At 48.9% G+C, this 20,215-nt stretch overlaps 1 protein-coding gene across 3 annotated transcripts; it reads right to left on the bottom strand.

Moving 5' to 3' along the window:
- Nucleotides 1-21: 21 nt before the first annotated feature.
- GIMAP8 (GTPase, IMAP family member 8) lies at nt 22-19,468 on the bottom strand. 3 transcript variants are annotated; one of them, XM_072763088.1, is made up of 6 exons: nt 19,330-19,468; nt 18,701-18,851; nt 10,778-11,438; nt 6,932-6,977; nt 4,233-4,859; nt 22-2,067 (listed from the first exon to the last, which is right to left on the bottom strand). In XM_072763088.1, the coding sequence occupies exons 2-6, from the start codon at nt 18,733-18,735 to the stop codon at nt 1,382-1,384; spliced, it is 2,055 nt and encodes a 684-aa protein (XP_072619189.1). In that variant the 5' UTR covers nt 18,736-18,851; nt 19,330-19,468; the 3' UTR covers nt 22-1,381. The 3 variants fall into 3 exon arrangements, with proteins under 3 accessions (XP_072619189.1, XP_072619188.1, XP_025849602.2); XM_072763087.1 differs by having other exon boundaries at nt 10,778-11,441; nt 19,330-19,421; XM_025993817.2 differs by lacking the exon at nt 19,330-19,468 and having other exon boundaries at nt 18,701-18,997.
- Between the last annotated feature and the right edge of the window lie 747 nt (nt 19,469-20,215).

Raw genomic sequence — 20,215 nt, 5'->3', positions numbered from 1 at the left:
AAAACAGAAATCAGGAGGATGTGAATTTATAAAATAATTCACCTTTATTATTTCACTCAACTTGAATATATGTATACACACATGTTCCAGAATCTGTCATATTTAGAGTTACATAGAGTACAACAGAATTAATGGGGACAGTCTGTGCCCTGATAAATGGGTTACACTTGAAGGCAACTGATACTTTCAAAAAACAAAAGGGGATGAAATAGATCCTGTCCTCAACACATACATGAAATGGTTAATGTTGAGAACATCCAACCACACCTACCTAGGAGAAGACCCCATAGTTCTCATCTCATCTATGGCCTGCACCAGGAAACCCTCAACATAATCTGCTCAGCCACTGCAGAGCACCACCAGCCTGGAACCAAAAAGTGACCAGAAGTGCAGAGGCCACACACCTCCGAGGCTGGAGCGTGGATGTCACACCAGCCTCAGAGGGCCTCCCCCTAGACTTCCTGATGTGAGATACAGTGTGCTCCTACGGGGTTCAAGACATTATCACTTGAGTTCTCTGAGCTTTACCCTAATTCCTAACCCTCGGGGATGAAAAAAAGAGGAATGTGCAAAGGAGTCTTGAATGAGCTTTTCTAGAGGCAACCTAGAATTCTATCTAGAATGCTGGAACTTGGCGAGATTGTCTAATCTCGACAACTTGACCGTGTCTAGGAATTTTGTTCTTCTCTATTTCAGCTCAATGGTTAGCAATAAAATATTTTGAAACCGCCCGGATTCGTGTTCCTTTCCTAAGGAACGAGGGAGCGGAGTAGACTGGGTCCCACTTTCCATTCAGGTTGGAATGAAGACAACACTGTCGAATATCCACCACCCACCCCACCCCACCCCCGTGAGGAAAGGACCATTCTAGGTCTGAGTCCTGCCCCAGGGGGTAACAAGATACCTCAGGGCGCCAGCAGGCCTAGCCCCCTAGAGGCCCACAGCTTCTCCACTTTCCCATGCCAGGCATTGGCTGGACATTGCTCGCTGCTCCCCTCTCCTGTATCTGGATCCCCCGGTCCTTCCTTGTGTATTTCTCCCTATTTGACCCTAGGCTGGCCTTGGCCTCGGTCACAGTGTGTGTCCTGACTCCAATATATGTACACGGGTGACGTGATTCATGTGACTTAATTCTGATCCTCAAAGCCATGCAATCTCCGAAGCCTCTTTCTAGATTTCCCCGCCTCGCCTCATTTCTTCTTTCTCCTTAATGAGCCCCGGCCCAGCCTGAAGATTCATTTACTTACACAGTGCTGGGAGATCTGTAGTGGCTTCCCAGCCCCCAAAGTCAAGGACCTTCCTCCCATCCCACCAGTCCTGCCCTGCCCCGTCCCCAACTGAGGGTGTCTAACTTACAGAGCCTCCCAAGCAAGTCGGGTATCTACAGTAAAATTTCTTTTAAATTCTTTAGTAAATGTTTGGGCTTGTGCTTGTCCTGGCCATTTTTAATGGTTTTGCTAATGTTCTCCCACTTCTGGGGGTACCCATGCCCCCCATGGCTCTCTATCAGCTGATTGGCCATTGTCAGAAGAACTGCTGCCTGGTCTTCCCTGGCTTGGCCAGTTTCTTTGTTATTAAAAGCACAAATTCGCCCCCCACACCTTTTGATTATGTTCTGAAGGGTTCTGTTTTCTGCGTTCTTGATGTAATCTGCAATGTCCACCTCCAGGTCTTCCTTCCGAGTGAACAGCACAATCGTGTACTTCAAAACTTCCTCTCCAAAGATGGTCTCTAATTCCTTCACGGCCCTCTTGTCCTCCTGAGTGAACCAGCCCAGCTGGAACACCAGGACCAGGATCTTGTTCCCTTCTTTACAGCAGGACCAGCAGCGTCTGACTTCCTCCTCTAGCTGGGACGGACCCCCCTCCTCACTGGCCATCAGGCACAGTGAGGGCATGTCCACCACCACGACCTCCTGCTGGCCCCACAGCCTCCTGCTGCTCTGGCACGTCTTGGTGACTGGCTGCGCTCGGAACTGGGAAAGGAAGTCGGGCCTGCCGAGGATGGTGTTGCCCGTGGCGCTCTTCCCAGGGCCGCTCTTCCCCACCAGGACAAGACTCAGGGGCTCTGTCGAAAAGAAAGCAGGAAAGATCTGTGGCCATGGGCTGATGACGTGGGTGCAGCTTCCAAAGTGACGCTAGATGTCACAGCAGAGGATGCTCAGGCCGTGATGCTCAGGGAGCACCACGGCCACCCCCTCACCCGGCAGCTCTCGCCCCAAGCACGGTTCCAGGTGTGCACTCTGTGACCGGAAGTATGACGTGGACAGCCATCTCTGCCCAGTGCTCATCCACGTCCCTATCCCTGAATTTGCTTCCTGCCTTCTGGTAACTTCTCTGACTCCCTGGCACCCTGTGAGTGCCACCGCCTTTATTACCTGTTGCTACTCAGCTGCGTCTAGCCTCCACATCTCATCTCTTGGTCTCCTGTTCCTGCTGCAATGATGACTTCCTGTTGCCAACTAGTGCTAACTGCAGCAAAGTCTCCTTGATGGTTTCAAAAAATTATTCCATAGAATTGACTTTTTATGAAAAAGCAACTGCATAAATCACTGACAGACTACTAGTCTTCATTTGGATCACCAAAAATTCATTTCTCATTAAAACCCATTAATCTGAACTGTGCCTTTCAACTGATGAGTTACTATTTCATGGTTATAGTAAAGGACCCACACTCACACTGTTTTGTGTGGCGATGATGGAGAATAGATGTCCCTATAAATGGAATGGCAGAGACAGACACCTCACAATGCGTGTTGGTGGGGGCTCCTTAGGACTTTGCACTTGTACTGTAGTCTCTCTCTTCCACTCTGGCTTTTTTCACCTGTTACCAATATCCATCTTAAAATGAGGACGGAGGAAAGTTCTGTGCTTTCCTGTGCCCTTCCTTCCAGGGAAAATTATTGAATTGCTTATCCTGAACTCACAATCCTATAGTTATGCTTAAAGGATGAAAAATAGATTAATCTTCCAACTCTCTCATATCTGTCACAGATTTCAGGCCCTGCTTCCACACCCTCAGAGGGTATGGTTCTCAAGGACCTCTGTGATCTGCTCTATAAGCCCCATCCCACATTGTGTAGAGGCGTGAACCCTCCATTTCCATCATGGCCACTCCCTCAGCCTCCCTCATGAGTGGCATGCTTAGTCCTCCTTCCTTGCTTCCGATTGCTGGAGGACTCTGCAATGTCTTCCAGCTTTCTGCCAGCCACCCAAACCCTGCCCATTCTCCAAATCCCATTTCAAATTGGGCCTTCTCGGGGATCCCTGGGTGGCTCAGCGGTTTAGCGCCTGCCTTTGGCCCAGGGCAGGATCCTGGAGTCCTGGGATCAAGTCCCGCATTGGGCTCCCGGCATGGAGCCTGCTTCTCCCTTCTCCTGTGTCTCTGCCTCTTTCTCTCTCTCTCTCTATGTCTATCATAAATAAATAAAATAAATAAATCTTTAAAAAAAATTCAAATTGGGCCTTCTCCACACGGCCTCTCCTAACCTCCCTGCCTGTCCATACTTCTGTAGGAAGCTCCCCAGCACTTGGCCCTCCATGACGGATGTGAAAGGGATCATAAAAAGATACACTCCTTTGAGTCTGTGTTCTTCTCAGATGAGGGCATTTGAAGTGAAGACAAATGGGTGAGTCATGCTGTCCTGGATGAATCTCAGCTCAGGGCAATAGTGCATGTACACCGAGTGCATGGGGCCCTCTACTAAAGCAGCAGGTGGTGTGGCTGGGATAAGAAACCCACCTAGTGCCACATGAGGCCTACCTATCATGAGCATTTGGGCTCCCAGTCCTCATCCTCTTTTCTCCAAAATAGCCTCCCCTCTCCAAAGAGAGAAAAGAATCAAGAAATCAAGAGAGAGAGAGAGAGAGAGTTAGAGTGGGCTTGAGAGAAAGAGAAAAGCAAACCAGAGGTCCAGAACCATCTCATCACCGGTGCTGAGACCTTAGCCCCAGGCAACAGATACACTGCTGAGAAAGTGAGAGATTAGAAAGAGCCAAACTCCTTCCCTCAAGACCTGCACCATCCGGTTGGGAAAGTGGGATAAAGATCAGGAAAGAATTAAAGACTGGGTCTGGACAGTGTGTGTGGAAAGGCACAGAACTTTAGTAACACTAGAGAAAGAGAAAAGTTAGCAGATTGGGTCTCTCCTTTCTATCATCCCTACGCCCTTCTTATATGTTTCATAACTGGTTTCTAAAAGCATCTAGAAAAGGTTTTTAGATGCTGTGTACCTTCCTCTCTGAAAGTGCAGGGCCTGTCCCCGTGCTGCTGTACCAGGCTCACGACTGTTTGCAGGAGCTCCTCTGCCTGGTGCTGCTCCTCTTCTCTTGTCACCCTGTAACTGAAGACGCAGTACCGGTCTTTGCACTTCTTGAGGAGCTTGCAGAGAGCTGTATTTCTGCTTTTCAAGAACATCTCTAGATCCTGATCCCCCAGGTCTTCTTTCCTGGTGAAGAGAATGATCAGGTACTCCACGAATTTGTCTCCAAAACTGGCTTGGAGGGTGTCCAGTACCACCTCATCTTTCTTGGAGAAAGAGCCCAGCGGGGTCACCAGCAGGAAGGCGTGGGGGCCCCCAAAGACGTGTCTCCGGAGCTCAGCCTTAATATCCTTTGAAGAAGAGATGTCTGGAGTATCAATGATCACAACTCTTCTCTCTCTCCAGATTCTGCTCTCCAACACAAACCTCCGGGTGACTGACTCTTCACTGAATTTGGTCTCGAAGACTCGCTTTCCCAGAAGGCTATTCCCAGCTGCGCTTTTCCCGGCTCCACGCTTCCCCACAAGCAGGACCTTCAGTTCGTGAATCCCAGGGTTGGGCTCATATCCTGTGGCCTGACGCTGCAACTCCCCTCCCCCTGTGGGACAAAAGGGCAGATTCAGAGTCTCTTCTTGCAGCTGAACGCAGAGATATGGACAGGTTTTATGCTTTCTCATCCTTGCCAGTTTTTCTAGGCAATGCCAGTGGTGCTCTGAGCAGTAGGACTCTAGTCCCAGTCAGAGCTGCCCATCGTTATAAAACCCACAAAAGGGGCCGTGAATTAATGAAGAGATATGTTAAAAGCTCAAGATTTCCCAGGAACATGAAAATGTTAAACTTGGCCTTTAGTGGTCTTGCTCCTTAGATTTCCTTTCATTTTGCTACCAAAGGTAACTGCCTGGGGTATGAAGTCCATGTGCTAAAGCAGGACAAGGGAGAATCTGAGCTTAAAATGCCCCTTGGGAAAAAAAAAAATCAATGAATAAAATTTTTTAAAATGCCCCTTGGTAGCATATTTATGAAATTCTATACTACGCAGAAATTTAAAAAAAAAGAAAGAATGAACCATTGATACACAACATGCATGGATCTTCAAAACATGTTAAATGAAAGAAGCCAGACACAAAACCACATGCTATCCAGTTCCACTCTGTGAAGTTCAAGAAAGGGCAGAATTAATCTATGTTGCTGGGAGTCTGGATTCAGTTCCCTTTGCGGAGAGGCAGCAGAAACTTGGGAAGTGGTGGAAATGCTCCAGATCTTTATCTACGTGGTGGTCATGTATGTGTAGATAAGTAAAAGAGGTCACTGAGCTATATACACTTAAGATTTGTGTATTTTACTTTATGATAATTGTACCTCAATAAATTACTGTAGAAACCTGTGCACAAAACTGTCTCTGCACACATGCCCTGTCCCCAACACTTCTCCTTGATCCAAGTTCAGCACCAAACCTACACACCGAGCAAATGGCAGAGTCAGCCACTACAGGAAATATTCAGAGTCTGAGGCACCCTGGGTGCTATAGGTGTGGATTGTCCCTGCGTCTGAGCCAAAGGTCTGGGAGGTGGAATGAATATGGCCTTTAAAGAAAGAAGCCACTGAAATGCTAGTGACAGCATGTCCTTGTTATGCTGTCTTGGGAAAGTTCCTAATTTCTCCAAAATCACCTCATACAAGTCTGTATCCTATAAAAACTCCCTTCCAATGCCCTCATTCTGAGACACTCCATGACTCCCCATGGCATGCTATTTCCTCATGACCACGAAGAATCATTTGGGGACAGGATAGGGAAGTTCCTGGAGGTCTTGGCTGAAAGGCATCAATAGAATTTTAAACCCCTACTTCTGCCTGAGTTCACATATTTCTGCTAAGTTTACTCATCTATAAATGAGAATAATGATAATACCACCCTCTTCAGAGGGCTGTTAAGAGGAATAAATGTATGTGGTTATTATGAGAATTATGTTATATGCTACGAGGATTGAATTATTTATATATTTTTCCAGTACATAATATCAATTGCAATTATCATGAAAATTGAGATTATTATTATTATTACTATTATTATTATTTGGGGGAGTTCTATGAGAACAGAGATCTCATCTATCTTACTCACTGCTGAATATTTGGTTCTTGCACAGAGCTGGCCCAGAAATAACCTGAAAGTCCTTGGTAAAGGGATGGTTGAATTAGTCATATATGCTCTTACTGTGGACAATACCACACATGTGAAACAGAACGAGGTGGCCTATAGGTATTGACATGAGCAGCGTGCAGGACGTAGCATTCACAGCAATCATTACACTGACACTGAGCTCCATCACTGAATTCTAAGGATGAGTTTTATCCACAAAGGTGATTTCTGCTTTCCCAGTAGGAGTCAACGTTATATAGTCCTGGATCCAGAGCCAGGAAGACAAGACTGATCTAGAAAGAAGCCATGAAAGGGAAGCCCACCTCCATAACATTTCAGAGAAGGCCAGGGACACCCACACCTTGTCCACCTAATCCCAGGTGTTAGGAGTCCCCTGGGGGACAGGCTGTGGACAAGAACCTGAGCCAGGCCTCCAGAGTGCATCTTTGATTCTACTTATCTAATTTCCCCACTACATTTTGATGCATGATGCATTCAAAAGAATGTGAATGTGAACTTAAGGATCATCTTACCATGTGGCTTATCCTCCTTCTGAGACGCGGCTCCATTCACGCTATCCTAGAAAATAAAGGGGGGAAAAAAAGAAAAGAAAAGAAAGGGGAAATATTGCACAAAATCTCATCTTTTCACAAAATAAAGAAATGGAGACAGAAGTATGTAATCCAGAGGAATCGGCTGATTAGAATGTGGTCAAATCAAGGCCACGGTCATGTTCCTTGTTGGCTTTTGTAGAACTGTCCATAATGACGATTGATCTTGAGACCTCACTGCTGCCACCACAACAGGCTTCCCTGAAGTATGAAGATGGGTCTTATTCTCACTCAGAGGAGCCCCACAAATGCCATCTAATTAAGGCATTGAGACTGAAGCTCTAACTTTCCTTCTCCCCGATCCCCCAGCAGTTCCTTCTAAAGTCTTGCAGGGTTTCTGCTGTTCACATAGAAAATCCAGAGGCTTAAGAAGCGCTACTGGACTTCCTGGAGGAAGAAACTAACCCATTGATGTCTGGGATATTCATCTGAGGGACCAGGGAAAGGGAGGAGATTGGAAATGAAGCTCCCACACATCTCCCCACACTGCACCCCAAGTATAGAGATGATGCTTCTTCTGACATAAAAAGCAGGAAAATTTGGAACTTTCTCCCACACAGGTGGGCAAACAGAGACAATGGAGGATGGAAAACCAAACACACAATTGGTATTCCCTTTGCCTGCCCGGGGAAGCATTCTCGCTCCCAAAATTTAAAACTGTCATGGACTCAAAAGAGAAGGTAAAAATGATACACAATCCTGATGCACCTGCTACTCTTAGAAGATTCCAAAACTTTATTTTAATCCTATTTTTGTTAAATCTCCATGCCAGCCAAGGAAATGTTCCCTCTGCTTTCTTACCTGGCCTTATTCCAAACCGTGGCTACCTCCACCATCTCTCCCTGGGTCCTCTCCATTCAGCTCTATCAGACTTCTTTCATCCTACCTGGCACAACTCAAACTCTTTCATGTGTTTCAAATGCAAAAGATTGTCCCAATGCAAATGCTTACGATCTAAAAATTAATAATTTTAAATTTTCCAACCCACTGTAAAAGGAGCAGCTGCTAATTAACATACTTCCTTCTATGTTTTTCTAAGTTTATGCAAATATACACAAGCATATATGAACACACAGGGAGACTTGCTAGGCATTTTGTTCTGCAATCTGCTTCATAATATGTCCTGTATAGCTGTGCAAGTCAGTACATATAGATCAACCCCGTTGTGGTTGGGGGGTTTTTTTGTTCTTTTTTTTTTTTAGGAGATGCTGTTTGTTACACAGCATGGACAAGGAATATTCCGTACTAATGTAACAATTCCTTTACTGATAGACCATCAGTTTATTTCTGGCTTTCCTATTTCAAAAGATGCCATGATAAATATCTCTATACTTACATCTTTGTACATGTGAATGTTTTATTTCTCCGTAATAGTCCTAAAAGTGGGAAACTTTTTTTAAAAAGATTTTGTTTACACGGGGGTGGGGGTGGGCAGAGGCACAGGCAGAGGGAGAAGCAGGCTCCACGCAGGGAGCCCGATGTGGAACTTGATCCAGGGTCCCCAGGATCAAACCCTGGGCTGCAGGGGGCGCTAAACCACCGCGCCACCACCGGGGCTGCCCCTAAAAGTGGGAACCTTGCTCAGTCTCTGGGTTGTTAGAGTCCTCAATGTCTCCATGACTTAAGTGAACCTTATCTCCATCCATAATAATACTAATAACAATAATAATGGCAGCTAATGATCACTGAATGCTTACATCGCCAGTATTTGCAAGTAACTTATGGGCATTTATTTCATTTAGTCCTCACAGAATTCTCTGAGATATATATTATTATCTCTGTTTTACAGAAGACAAAAAGAAGATCCTGTGTCAACAAAATGGATATGAGGTCCATCCCTCAGGGAGGCAACCACTGCAAGTATATTCACAGCAATCACTTGACCCGCTGGTGGCCATGTGAGGAGTGCCATTGATAGAAGGTGGGGCGTGGGGGGAAGGCCCTGAGGAAGTGAGCTCACGCTGAGTCAGATGGCTACCCCCTGTATGGGCTAGGATGGAGAGGGAAGGTGTCTAGGTGGACAAAATCACAGGGTGGAAGCTCTAGAGTGGACATGAACGTAAGTCAAGGACCAAAGGAAAGGCCAGTGAGACCAATGCATAAAGAGCAAGTTAGAGGCTGAGGAACCAGCTCAGGAAAGTGATTCTGAACTTAATCTAAAGATCAGCGGACAGTCACTGCAGCATTTTAAACAAGAGGGTGTTGTGTTCAGGGTATACTGCAGAGAGCTCATTCTGTGCCCCAGATCCTCTCTGCTGACATCCCTGTTGCAGACAGCCTTCAAGAGAAAGAGAGAGACAGGTGGTTATAAAGGAGAGAGAGGGAGGTCAGACTCAGGAGACCAGAGAGCAACAAGTTCTCTTGAGCCTCACAGTCCTCATCCACAGAACATCAGTACACAGAGCACTTGCAACGACTCCATCCGTTCATGTTCTGGGCCTTAGCAGGTGCTCAATAAAGTGTTGCTTCCTTCTCATTTCCATCCTGTTTGGGCTTAATGCTCATCAGTTCTCAAGAATTTCACTCTGACAAAAACCGCCCCCATGCTGGATATTTGCTTGCTTTATATCTGCTGGCACTTGCATTAAGAATCCTCTCTACCAACACAGACTTTACCTACCGAGTCAGGAACTGATTTGTGTCTTTTGCATAAGCCACTCGACCCAAAGTGTAAGCTCCTCAAAGGCAAAAGCCTGAATTTTTGTATCTCCCTTAGCTACAAATACACTTCCCATTCAAGTTTAGAAGTTAAATAAAATATCACTCTGGCTATTGTGCAGGAAATGGATTGAGGGGTAAGCCACAAGAATGAATGAGGGGAAGGGTGTGCATAAAACAAGACAGGCAAGAACAGAGGCTGGCTTGGACTGGACGGTGCAGGGAGGCATGCAGATGGAGAGAAGTGGGTGGGAGCCAGGCACAGTGACCACACAAGACTTGATGACTTGGCCATCAGTGGCCAGCCAGTAGCCATAGCAAAGCTAACCTCTGGGCTTAGGTTTGAAGAGCATGATGAGCAGCACGACCATTTACCCACTTGAGAGGAAATACAGAAGTCTTAACAGATTTCAGAGGGAAAACCAAAAGTTTGGAAGTGTGAAGCCTGAGATCCTATATGAGAGCTGAGTGAAGATGTCAAATGGATAAGGGAGCAGGATTCAGAGGAAAGGCCTGGACTGATTAATCTGGAAACAGTTAGCGATTGACAGGGTATAAAGCTGGAGGTGGAGAAATGAGGACAGTCTAGAAGTATGCCCTGAAGATGCCAACTTTTAGAGGCCATGTGAGGAGAGCTCAGGAATCTCTGGAGAAGCCAGAAAGGGCAGGAGGAAGAAAACAAAAAGAGCATAGTTGGATTGAAGTCAAGGGAAGAGAGGGTCCATCTGTGTATCCAATATTGTGAGGGATAAAGTTAGGTAAGGACTTAAATGTATCCATTTAATTTGCCAATAATGTCCAAAGTCCAAAATGCAAAGGGTAATACTCAAGGCACCCTATGGTCTGGTACCTCATCTTTCTAGATGATGGATGAATAGCTCCTTAAACAAAGTCAATGGCCCATCACACAAGGTGACACCTCACTTACCTGTGCCCAACACCCGTCCGTGAGTTCTAGCCACAGAGATCCTTGCAGACCTTAAGAATTTCTTTTATTAAAAAAAGATTTTATGTATTTATACATGAGAGACAGAGATATAGAGGGAGACGCAGGCTCCCTGTGGGGAGGGACCCCAGAAATTTAGGAACCCGACCTTAAGGATTTCTTACCAGGAATCCACCACCTTGGTTTCTGAACTTCATGATATAGGGTCCTCCGTTTTCACCCACCAGACGCCGCACCATGCCGAGGAGCTCCCTCACCTGGCTGACCCGCTCCTCCTCGCTCCCCTTGTTGTTCAGAGCACAGTACCGGCCTCCACAGTTTTCAACCAACTCCCTGAGGGAATCTAACCCTTCGATGTAATCTTGCACTGAGTCTCCCTCCAAATCATCCTTCCGAGTGAAGACAACAATCATGTACCTCCTGGCTTCGGCTCCAAACACCTCCTGGACGCCACAGACCACCTCTTTGTCCTCCAGCTCGTAACAGCCGATGGCAATGACCAGCAGCAGGACGTGCAGGCTGGGCGCACAGAGCTCCAGGCAGCGCTCAATGTTGCGTTGCTTGTCTTCGGCCCGAGACATTGAGGAGAAAAGGTAGGGGGTGTCGATGACCACAAGTGTCCCCTCTCCTGTGGCCCTACTCTCTCTCTGGCACACTTTCGTCACCATCTGGTTACTAAATTTGGACACAAACATGGATCTGCCCAGAATAGTGTTTCCAGTGGCACTTTTTCCTACACCACTTCTCCCTAAGAGGACAAGCCTCAGTTCTGGCCTGGAGCAGCCTGGCTCTGGCTCCCTCTCCTGACCCAGGCTCTCGTCGGTTCTGCTGGAACAGAAAAGCAACACATCAATGTTCAACTCATGCAAGAGTCAACAGAGGCTCGGCAGGAAAATGCATTCTCTTTTTTAGATTTTCCCCCAAGGATTTGGGCTACTGGCATCAACTCAGTGTAGATGGGGATAAGAGACCCTGTGTCCCAGGATCCTTTCTGTGCTCTTGTCCCTGGAATAAATCTGTATTAGTAAGATGTCACACACTATTGGTTGGCTAAACACCAATCCCCTTCTCTACATTCATCACCCACTATACACCCTAGGGGAAATGTAGACACTACGAGAGACAGAACAAGAATGACTGACCCTCACAGAGATGTCCATGTGCTAATCCCTGTAATCTGGGACTACGTTACCTTACACAGTAAAGGGGTCCAGGTGGACCCAACATAATCATAAGAGGTCCTTCCAAGACGAAGGCAGGAAAGTCAGGGTAAGAAAAAGGAGATGTGAGGACACAAGCAGAGGTCAGAGAGTGAGACAGATTTGAAAACACTACACTGTTGGCTTTGAAAATGCAATAAGGAGCCACGACCCAAGGGGAATTCAGGCAGCTTCTGGAAGCTAGAAAAGGCAAGGAAACAGATTCTCCCACATAGCCTCCAGAAGGATCCTGCCCAGCACCCTGATTTTAGGACTTCTGACCTCCAGAACTATAAAATAGTAATTAGGTGGGGTTTTAACAACTAAGTATGTGGCAATGTGTTACAGCAGCGACCTAAACTAGTACACTCTCTCTCCTGGCTTCCTTTCAACCAGAGGTGGCCATGTGACCCAGCTCTGCCTAATGACAATTGAGGGAACATTTGCTTGGCCCTTCTTCTTTATTTGGAATTTAAATGCAGTAACTGGTGTGTGTAGGTGGGGGGGGGGGGTGTCTGGGTGACTCAGTTGGTAAAACATCTGTCTTTGGCTCAGGTCATGATCTTGGGGTCCTGGGATCGAGCCCCACATCAGGCTACCTGCTCAGCAAGGAATCTGTTTCTCCCTCCCTCTCTCTCTCCCTCTGTGCACTCTCTCTCTCTCTCCCAATCTCTCTCAAATAAATAAATAAATAAATAAAATCCTTTTTTTAAAGATTTTATTTATTTATTCATGAGAGACACAGAGAGAGAGAGGCAGAGACACAGGCAGAGGGAGAAGCAGGCTCCACGCAGGGAGTCCGATATGGGACTTGATCCAGGGACTCCGGGATCACACCCTGAGCCAAAGGCAGGCGCCAAACCCCTGAGCCACCCAGGGATCCCCAATAAAATCTTTTTAAAAAATAAATGTAAGTATGGTATCTGGAATGGCAGCAGATATCACCAAGGCAATGAGGTAACCAATAAGAGAACCAAAGGCCATCGTCCACCATCATGCTAAAGGACCACAGAGCAGAGAGAAGAATCTCTGGTGAAATCACCGAGCTGCCGAAACATCCCTGCGATCACTTTCTTGTTAAGAAAGCAGCTGGTATTCTAAGGAGTCAGCTGCTGCTGCTCCAAGTGTGGTTCGCAGATTAGTGATATTGCCAATAATTGAGGTCGCATTAGAAATGCAGACTCTCGAGCTCCGCCCAGACTTCCCGAACAAGAATGTGTAATTGGACAAGTTCCGGGTGATTCTCATGACCATTCAAGCTTGAGAAGCACCAGCGTAAGCCACCATCAGTCCAGGGTTGGCCTTCCCAACTGAACCCGGACCCACTTGAAGGGCCAAGTTTCCCAACGCCACATCTTTCCAAATGATTCTTTCAGGTCCCAGGTGCCCGAATTCCCACGAGTCTCATTCCTGGGTAGTGTGTTTTGTCCATGAGATGCTCACGTAGTCTTTTCCCGAACCAGAAAACCTTATTTCCTGAAACCCAAGTGACTTAGTTTGACTCTCCTTAAAATATAACTGTAAGGGGCAGCCCCGGTGGCTCAGCAGTTTAATGCCACCTTCAGCCCGAGGTGTGATCCTGGAGACCCCGGATCGAGTCCCATGTTGGGCCCCCTGCATGGAGCCTGCTTCTCCCTCTACCTGTGTCTCTGCCTCTCTCTCTCTCTCTCTCTGTCATGAATAAATAAATAATCTTTTTAAAAATCTTCATTAAAAATATATATATATATAACTGTAAGTCCTCATTATGTGATCGAGCAGGTAGGTTTCAACACCTTGCTTTGGTTCAAAATCGTCGCACTACTCTTGGCTTCTTAATCCTCTGTAGGACTTTGAAAATCAGTTGTCTTCGTGTTTGGGACCTCCCGTTGAGATCTAGAATGCCACTGCACTGAATATGTAGCTCAGTTTTAGAAGAACTGGCGTCTTCGATAGCGTTGATGCTCCCTTCACTCTTTTTGTGGGTCAGCTTTAAACATGTTTAAACAGGATGGGCAATTATTTCTTTCTGACCCATAAACTAGGAGAAGTGACTATCAAATTTAAAACTGTATTGGGAGACACTTGCTGTCTTTTCATTGGTTCCTAATATTATTACTGTCTGGCTGGAGAGTGTCTGTATAAAATATTTGTCACTGGTTGAAATTTACTTTTTAGCCCAATAAAATTTTTGTCAATGGTTAACATGGGCTTAAAAAGAATGTGTAGGGCACCTAGGTAGCCCAGTTGGTTAAATGTCTGCTTTGACTCAGGTCATGACCCTGGGGTCCTGGGATCGAGTCCCACATCAGGCTCCCTGCTCAGTGGGGACCCTGCTTCTCCCTCTCCCTCTGCCTGCTGCTCCCCCTGCTTGTGCTCACTTGCTCTCTCTCTCCCTGTCAAATAAATAAAATAAAATCTTAAAAAGGAATGTGTAGCCTGCAATTGGGGGTGCCTTTCCCAGTCAGGGACCCCTCACTTCAGCTCTGCCACCTAAGCTCCAGTTATCCAGAAGCTCCAGCATGTCCTGGCCTGCACCACCCTCTTGTCTAATTGGAAATTCCTCCCCATTCTTCCACCCATTTAGCTGAAGTGTCATCTCTACATCAAGCCTTTTGTGGTTTTTCCAGGTTGAAGCAATCATGAGCTCTTTCCTGGACTTCTGTAATAACACTGTCACTGGTCCCCCTGCTTCGTCCCTTCTAGAGTGTATTGCCCATCAACAGCCAGTGTGATCCTAACCAAGAGAGAGATACTGTCCCTCATCAGTTCAAAATCCCCCAAGGGCTTCCCACTGATTGAAAGTAACAGGTAAAGCCTTTTGCCATGCCCGACAAGACCCTACCCAATCTGGGCTCTAGCTGCCTCTCCTATCTCATCTCCCTTGTCTTGTCTGCTGTAGCCACACCAGGCTCCCTGTTGTTCCCCATTCAACCTTGAGGCTTGGTGCTGGTTGTTCTCAAACTAGAACATTCTTCCCCCAGACTCGTGTGCGGCAGATTCGCTTCCTTTAGGTCTTTACCGAATTGTCCCTGTGGTACAGAAGGCCTTCTGCAGTCATCCTATAATTAAGAGCAACAGGCTCGCCTGCACCCCACCAATACTCCGGGTACCCCCCACCCTATTCTATTTTTCTCCCCAGCAACCACTACCACCACCACCTTTCACATTGTGCACTGACTTATTGACTTGCTTCTCACTTTCTTTTTTGTCTCCCCACCCCTGAAAGGGAAGTCTTGGGAGAAGGAGGACTTGCCCTGTTTCGCACAGCACCACATCTACAGCTTAGGAAGGCATTGGATGAAGACAGCAGCCAAAGGAAGTGAAGAGTGGAGCCCTGGGAGCCCTGGGGGCTGTGAGAAGCCCTGCTACAAGGAATGTCAGAGGACAGGAGAGGCAGTGCACAGACTCTTCCTCCCAAAAGCCTCACCATGAAAAAAAAAAAAATGCAGGGTACTCAGGAGTGAGGTGGGGAGAAGCTTATGGGGCACAGGTGGAGGCCTGGGCTGTTCTCTCCATCTGTGTCTCTTGCTCTTTGCAGGTGCAGGAGGTGAAGCCACATCGCCTGGAATATACACCCCAGAGCTATCACACCAGAGAAAAAGAGACTTCTTGGAAGCTGATGTCCAGTCACTGTTGGGACACTTCTAAGAGGACCTTTGTCCCCCGACATACCCATGAATGAAGAGACCCTCTCCCTAACTCTCCATCCCCTCAGTCTCCTCTCTTTTCCCCAGGACGCTGTTACTGTCTGGTACGATTTACTTTTATTTTCTCTCTTCTGCTCTTAGTATGAAACTCCTTAAGAGCAGAGACCATGCCTGTGTCCCTAAGCCCTGATATTGTGCCTGGCGTGTAGCATACGCTCCTAAGTGGTGTGAAATGATCATGGGGAAGGGAGGTGAGGAAAGGAGAAAAAAGGTTTTTAGAAATGAAGAGGGACGGCCCCCCGGGTGACTCAGTTGGTGAAGCGTCTGCCTTTGGCTCAGGTCATGATCTTAGAGTAGCCCAGCATTCAGCTCCCTGCTCAGTGGGGAGCCTGCTTTTCCCTCTCCCTCTCCCTCTGCCTCTCCTCCCTGCTTGTCCACTATCTCTCCCTCTGTCAAATACATAAAATCTGTACAAAAAAGGAAAGAAGGAAGGAAGGGAGAGATTGAAGTAATGTCACTTTGAAAATAATAAAAGTGGAGGGGGCAAGATGGCAGAAGAGTAGGGTCCCCAAGTCACCTGTCCCCACCAACTTACCTAGATAACTTTCAAATCATCCTGAAAACCTACGAATTCGGCTTGAGATTTAAAGAGAGAACAGCTGGAATGGTACAGTGAGATGAGTTTGCACCTCTATCAAGGTAAGAAGACGGAAAAAAAGAAATAAAAAGGCATCCAAGGGGGAGGGGCCCCACGAGGACCCGGGCTAAGGCCAGGGCTAGTGTCCCCAGGACAGGAGAGCCCCATCCCGGAGGAGCAGGAGCTTCACCAATCTTGGGGGGGGGGGTGGGTAGGCGCTCGCAGGGAGTTGGAGCAGGATCCCAGGAGGGGCTGGGATGCCCTCAGGCTGCCAGGGGCACCAACAGAGGACCTGTGCCCCGGGGAAAGCGCCCCACACCCCGCGGCCAAGCTCCCTAAAGGGCCGCAGCGTGCACACGGCTGGACCCGGGAGCAACTCGGAGGGGCTCGGTTGGAGGCTCCGCCTGGAGGGAGCTGTGCGGCCGGGAGCGCGATCCCAGTAGCGCAGGCCCGGAGCCCAGGGCGCTGGGGGACACAGCCCAGGATCTGGCGCTCCCCCCGGGACAGGCAAAGGCCGGGATGACACAGGGCAGCAAGGACGCCCCGAGCTGGGCAGATCAGAGCCCCCCGCCCCCAGAGCATCCAGGCCCCTCAGACTGGGAGCTGACTCCAGGGCTGGAGAGCTGGCCACCGCCACTGTGGTTGTTCCTGGGGGGCCTCACAGGGTAAACAACCCCCACTGAGCCTCACAGTGGCCTCACCAGATAAACAGGATAAACAACTCCCACTGAGCCCTGCACCAGGCAGGGGGCTGAGCAGCTCCTCCAGGTGCTCACACCTGAGAATCAGCACAGCAGGCCCCTCCCCCAGAAGACCACCTAGAGGGATAGGGGAAAAGCAAGTTATTGACCAAGCAGCACTGGAAAGTTCCAGGGGAAGTCGAGGGATTTACAATTTACACAATCAGAGGATACTCCCCCTTGTTTTTCTGTTTGCTTCCCCGCCCCCCTTTTTTTCTTTTTTTCATCTTTTTTTTTTCTTTTTTCTCTTCTCTTTTTTTCTCCTTTTTCCAGTACAACTTGTTTTTGGCCACTCTGCACTGAGCAAAATGACTAGAAGGAAAAACTCACCTCAAAAGAAAGAATCAGAAACAGTCCTCTCTCCCACAGTTACAAAATTTGTATTACAAATTGGCTTTCTGACAATTTGAAGCGCTATTATAAAGCTACTGGCGGCTCTAGAAAAAATCATAAAGGATTCAAGAGACTTCATGACTGCAGAATTTACATCTAATCAGGCAGAAATTGAAAATAATAAAAGTGAACTAACTTTATATTGTATCCCATTCAGTGAAGTGGTATGTTTTTTGTGCATTAATTTCTTTTAAATAATAATTTTAAAAAAAGATACTAGTGGGTGAGCAGCTGAAAGAAGCAGACACCTCCAGCAGATCTGAAGAAGAAAGGAATTTATTTCCCACCTAAGCTCCACTGTTTTACATGATTGGTCACCACAGTGACTAAATTGGTCCGCTGAACTCCTACCTGGGAGGGGGCATATTCAATCAGGACACCCCCACCCTCACCGTCAGGCTCTTCCCCTTCTCCCTGTGGACAATTGCCAACCTGTGGGATTTTCTCCCCCGCATATAAGAACTCTTTTAAGGGGGCACTTGGATGGCTCAGTTGGTTAGGTCACGCATGTGCCTTTGGCTGGGCTGGGCTCGTTGTTGTCCCGGAGCCCCGGAGTCCTGGGATGGAGTCCCCCATGGGGCGCCTGCTCAGCAGGGAGTCTGCTTCTCCCTCTCTCTCTGGACCTCCCTGCTTGTGCTCTTTCTCTTTTTCATATAAGTTTAAAAGAAAAAAAAAACACTTTTAAGGATAAAAAGGGGGATCCCTAGGTGGCGCAGCGGTTTGGCGCCTGCCTTTGGCCCAGGGCACGATCCTGGAGACCCGGGATCGAATCCCACGTCAGGCTCCCGGTGCATGGAGCCTGCTTCTCCCTCTGCCTGTGTCTCTTCCTCTCTGTGTGTGTGTGTGTGTGACTATCATAAATTAAAAAAAAAAAAAATTTAAAAAGGATAAAAAGGAGCCCAAAACCCCCCTCCCTCCCTCTCTCCTTTATCCACATCCCCCCAGACGGCTCTGGAGACCCCAGCAGGTTAACAAAGAGGGAAAAAGTTCTCTCCAGAACTCTCCTGAATCTCTGCAGCAGCCTGCACTTCTCAGGACCTAGCCCAAGGGTACGTGGCTTCCGTCATCCAAGCAAAGCTCCGATGGTGTGGAGATCTGTCCCACATCAAGGGGCAGTTCACCCCACAAAAAAAGATGGCCAGGGAAGCTTCCAGAACCCAGCCTGGGGAGGACCCAGACCCAGCGCAGCAGGTCAGTCAACAGGAGGAGGAGAAAGAGTTCAAAGGTGAGAAGCCCGGGAGGCTTAAGTCTTGCTTTTGACAACCACTGGCGCCTTCAGTGCTCAGCTGACGGGACCCAAGAGTGCACGGGATGGAAAACACTAGAAAAGTGAACGTGGACGAGCGGCGTCCGAGCTGCCAGCTTTGCAGGGCGGCTGGGCAGCCTCCCGCCTCTCCCTCACGCCCAGACCCAAGCCCCCCGCCCCCCTACCCCCCCCCCCCAGGGCAGCCACCTGCTGCGACCCGGACCCGCGCCGGCGCGCACGCACCTGGGTCCGGTCCCCGGGCGCGTCGCAGGCTCCATGGCTCTGGGGAAGCCGCTGAGGTCCCCGCGGGCGGCGGGAGGCGCAAGCAGGGGCGGGCGGGGCGCCGCGGGACCGGGATCTTTCTGACAAACTGCTTCCGAGCAGGAAGAGGTTTCTAGAAACGGGACGCGCACCTAGGCCGTCGGCGGGGTGGGGTGGGTGGGGTGGGGTGGGTGGGGGGCGTGCAGTTCGCTCGGGGCCGGGTCACCTGGTGAAGACGGCGGCGGGGGTGGGGCCTGGCTCGGCCCCCGCGCGGCCGCCGCCGAGGGGCAGGGGTGGGGACGCGATCGCCGATCGCGGAGGAGGAGGAGGAGGAGGCTCGGGCTGGGGCTGCGGCGCCGCGGGGGCTGGGGCCCAGGACCAGCTTCGGGAGGGTCCTCGACAGGGTTATGGTGCGGGGGGCCCGCCCCCGGGACGGACGCCGCGGCAGCTGCAGAGGCCGAGCCGGCCAGTGGCCTGTGCGGGACGGGGACGGCGCCCGGCAGGTGGTCCTTCAGGGTGACCTCCGCCGCCCCTCCCCAAGTCCGCCGGGCCGAGGCCGGGAAGGCGCTGCGTCCCTTCTCCCACCCGCACCCCCCAGCAACGCCTCACACCTTCCAGGGGGACCCTCCAACCTCACCGCAGAACGCGCTGCCTCCCAGGCCAACAGGTCCTTTCTAGGGCAAGTTAAGACCTTTGAAATGCTAGAGCTTTCGAGCTTTCCAGTAGCTTATAAACGAAGCCCTTCTGAAAGCTTTCTACGGCAGAAGGCAGCCCAACACTGGGAAAGACTTACTTTGTTATGGGTTTGTGTTGTTTTTTTTTTTTTTTTTTTTTTAAGATTCATTCATTCATTCATTCAGAGAGAGAGAGAGAGAGGCAGAGACACAGGCAGAGGGAGAAGCAGGCTCCACGCAGGAGCCCGAGCGGAACTCGATCCCGGGTCTCCAGGATCGACACCCCAAGCTGCCCTTGTTATGGTTTTTAAAAGGCAACACGCACATAACATTACATAAATTTACCGTCTTGGCCATATTTAAGTGCACAGTTCAGGATTCTCAAATACCTTTGTTGTTGTGCAAAGAGCTCCAGAACTTTCCAGTCCTGCAACAATGAAACTCTGTGCTCATCAGCCCCCTAATTCTGGTCCTCCACCAGCCAGTGGGAACCACCTCTGCTTTCTGTTTCTGTGATTTTGAGGGCTTCGGATACTTCCTATGGATGGAATCAGACAGTGTTGGCCATTTCGTGACTAGCCTTATTCTCTGAGAGTAGGTCGTGTCCTGGTGGTTCATCCACACACCAGGCTCTGGTACTTCCAGAGACCCAGAGGAAGGATTGGGGGTGGGGGGGACAGGTCTTGAGGGGCTGCTCTGTCCCAAGGGATCCACCTCCCCTTGGGCTGGTCTTCACATTCTACCTCATTAGGAAGCCAAAGAAAGCCTGGGGATACTGGCACTGCCACCCAGGGCTGGGATCTACACAGGCTACATCTTGCTG

This window comes from Vulpes vulpes, chromosome 7 (genome assembly GCF_048418805.1).
Source record: "Vulpes vulpes isolate BD-2025 chromosome 7, VulVul3, whole genome shotgun sequence".
Lineage (NCBI taxonomy): Eukaryota > Metazoa > Chordata > Mammalia > Carnivora > Canidae > Vulpes > Vulpes vulpes.
This window is presented reverse-complemented; position numbering and strand designations above follow the sequence as displayed.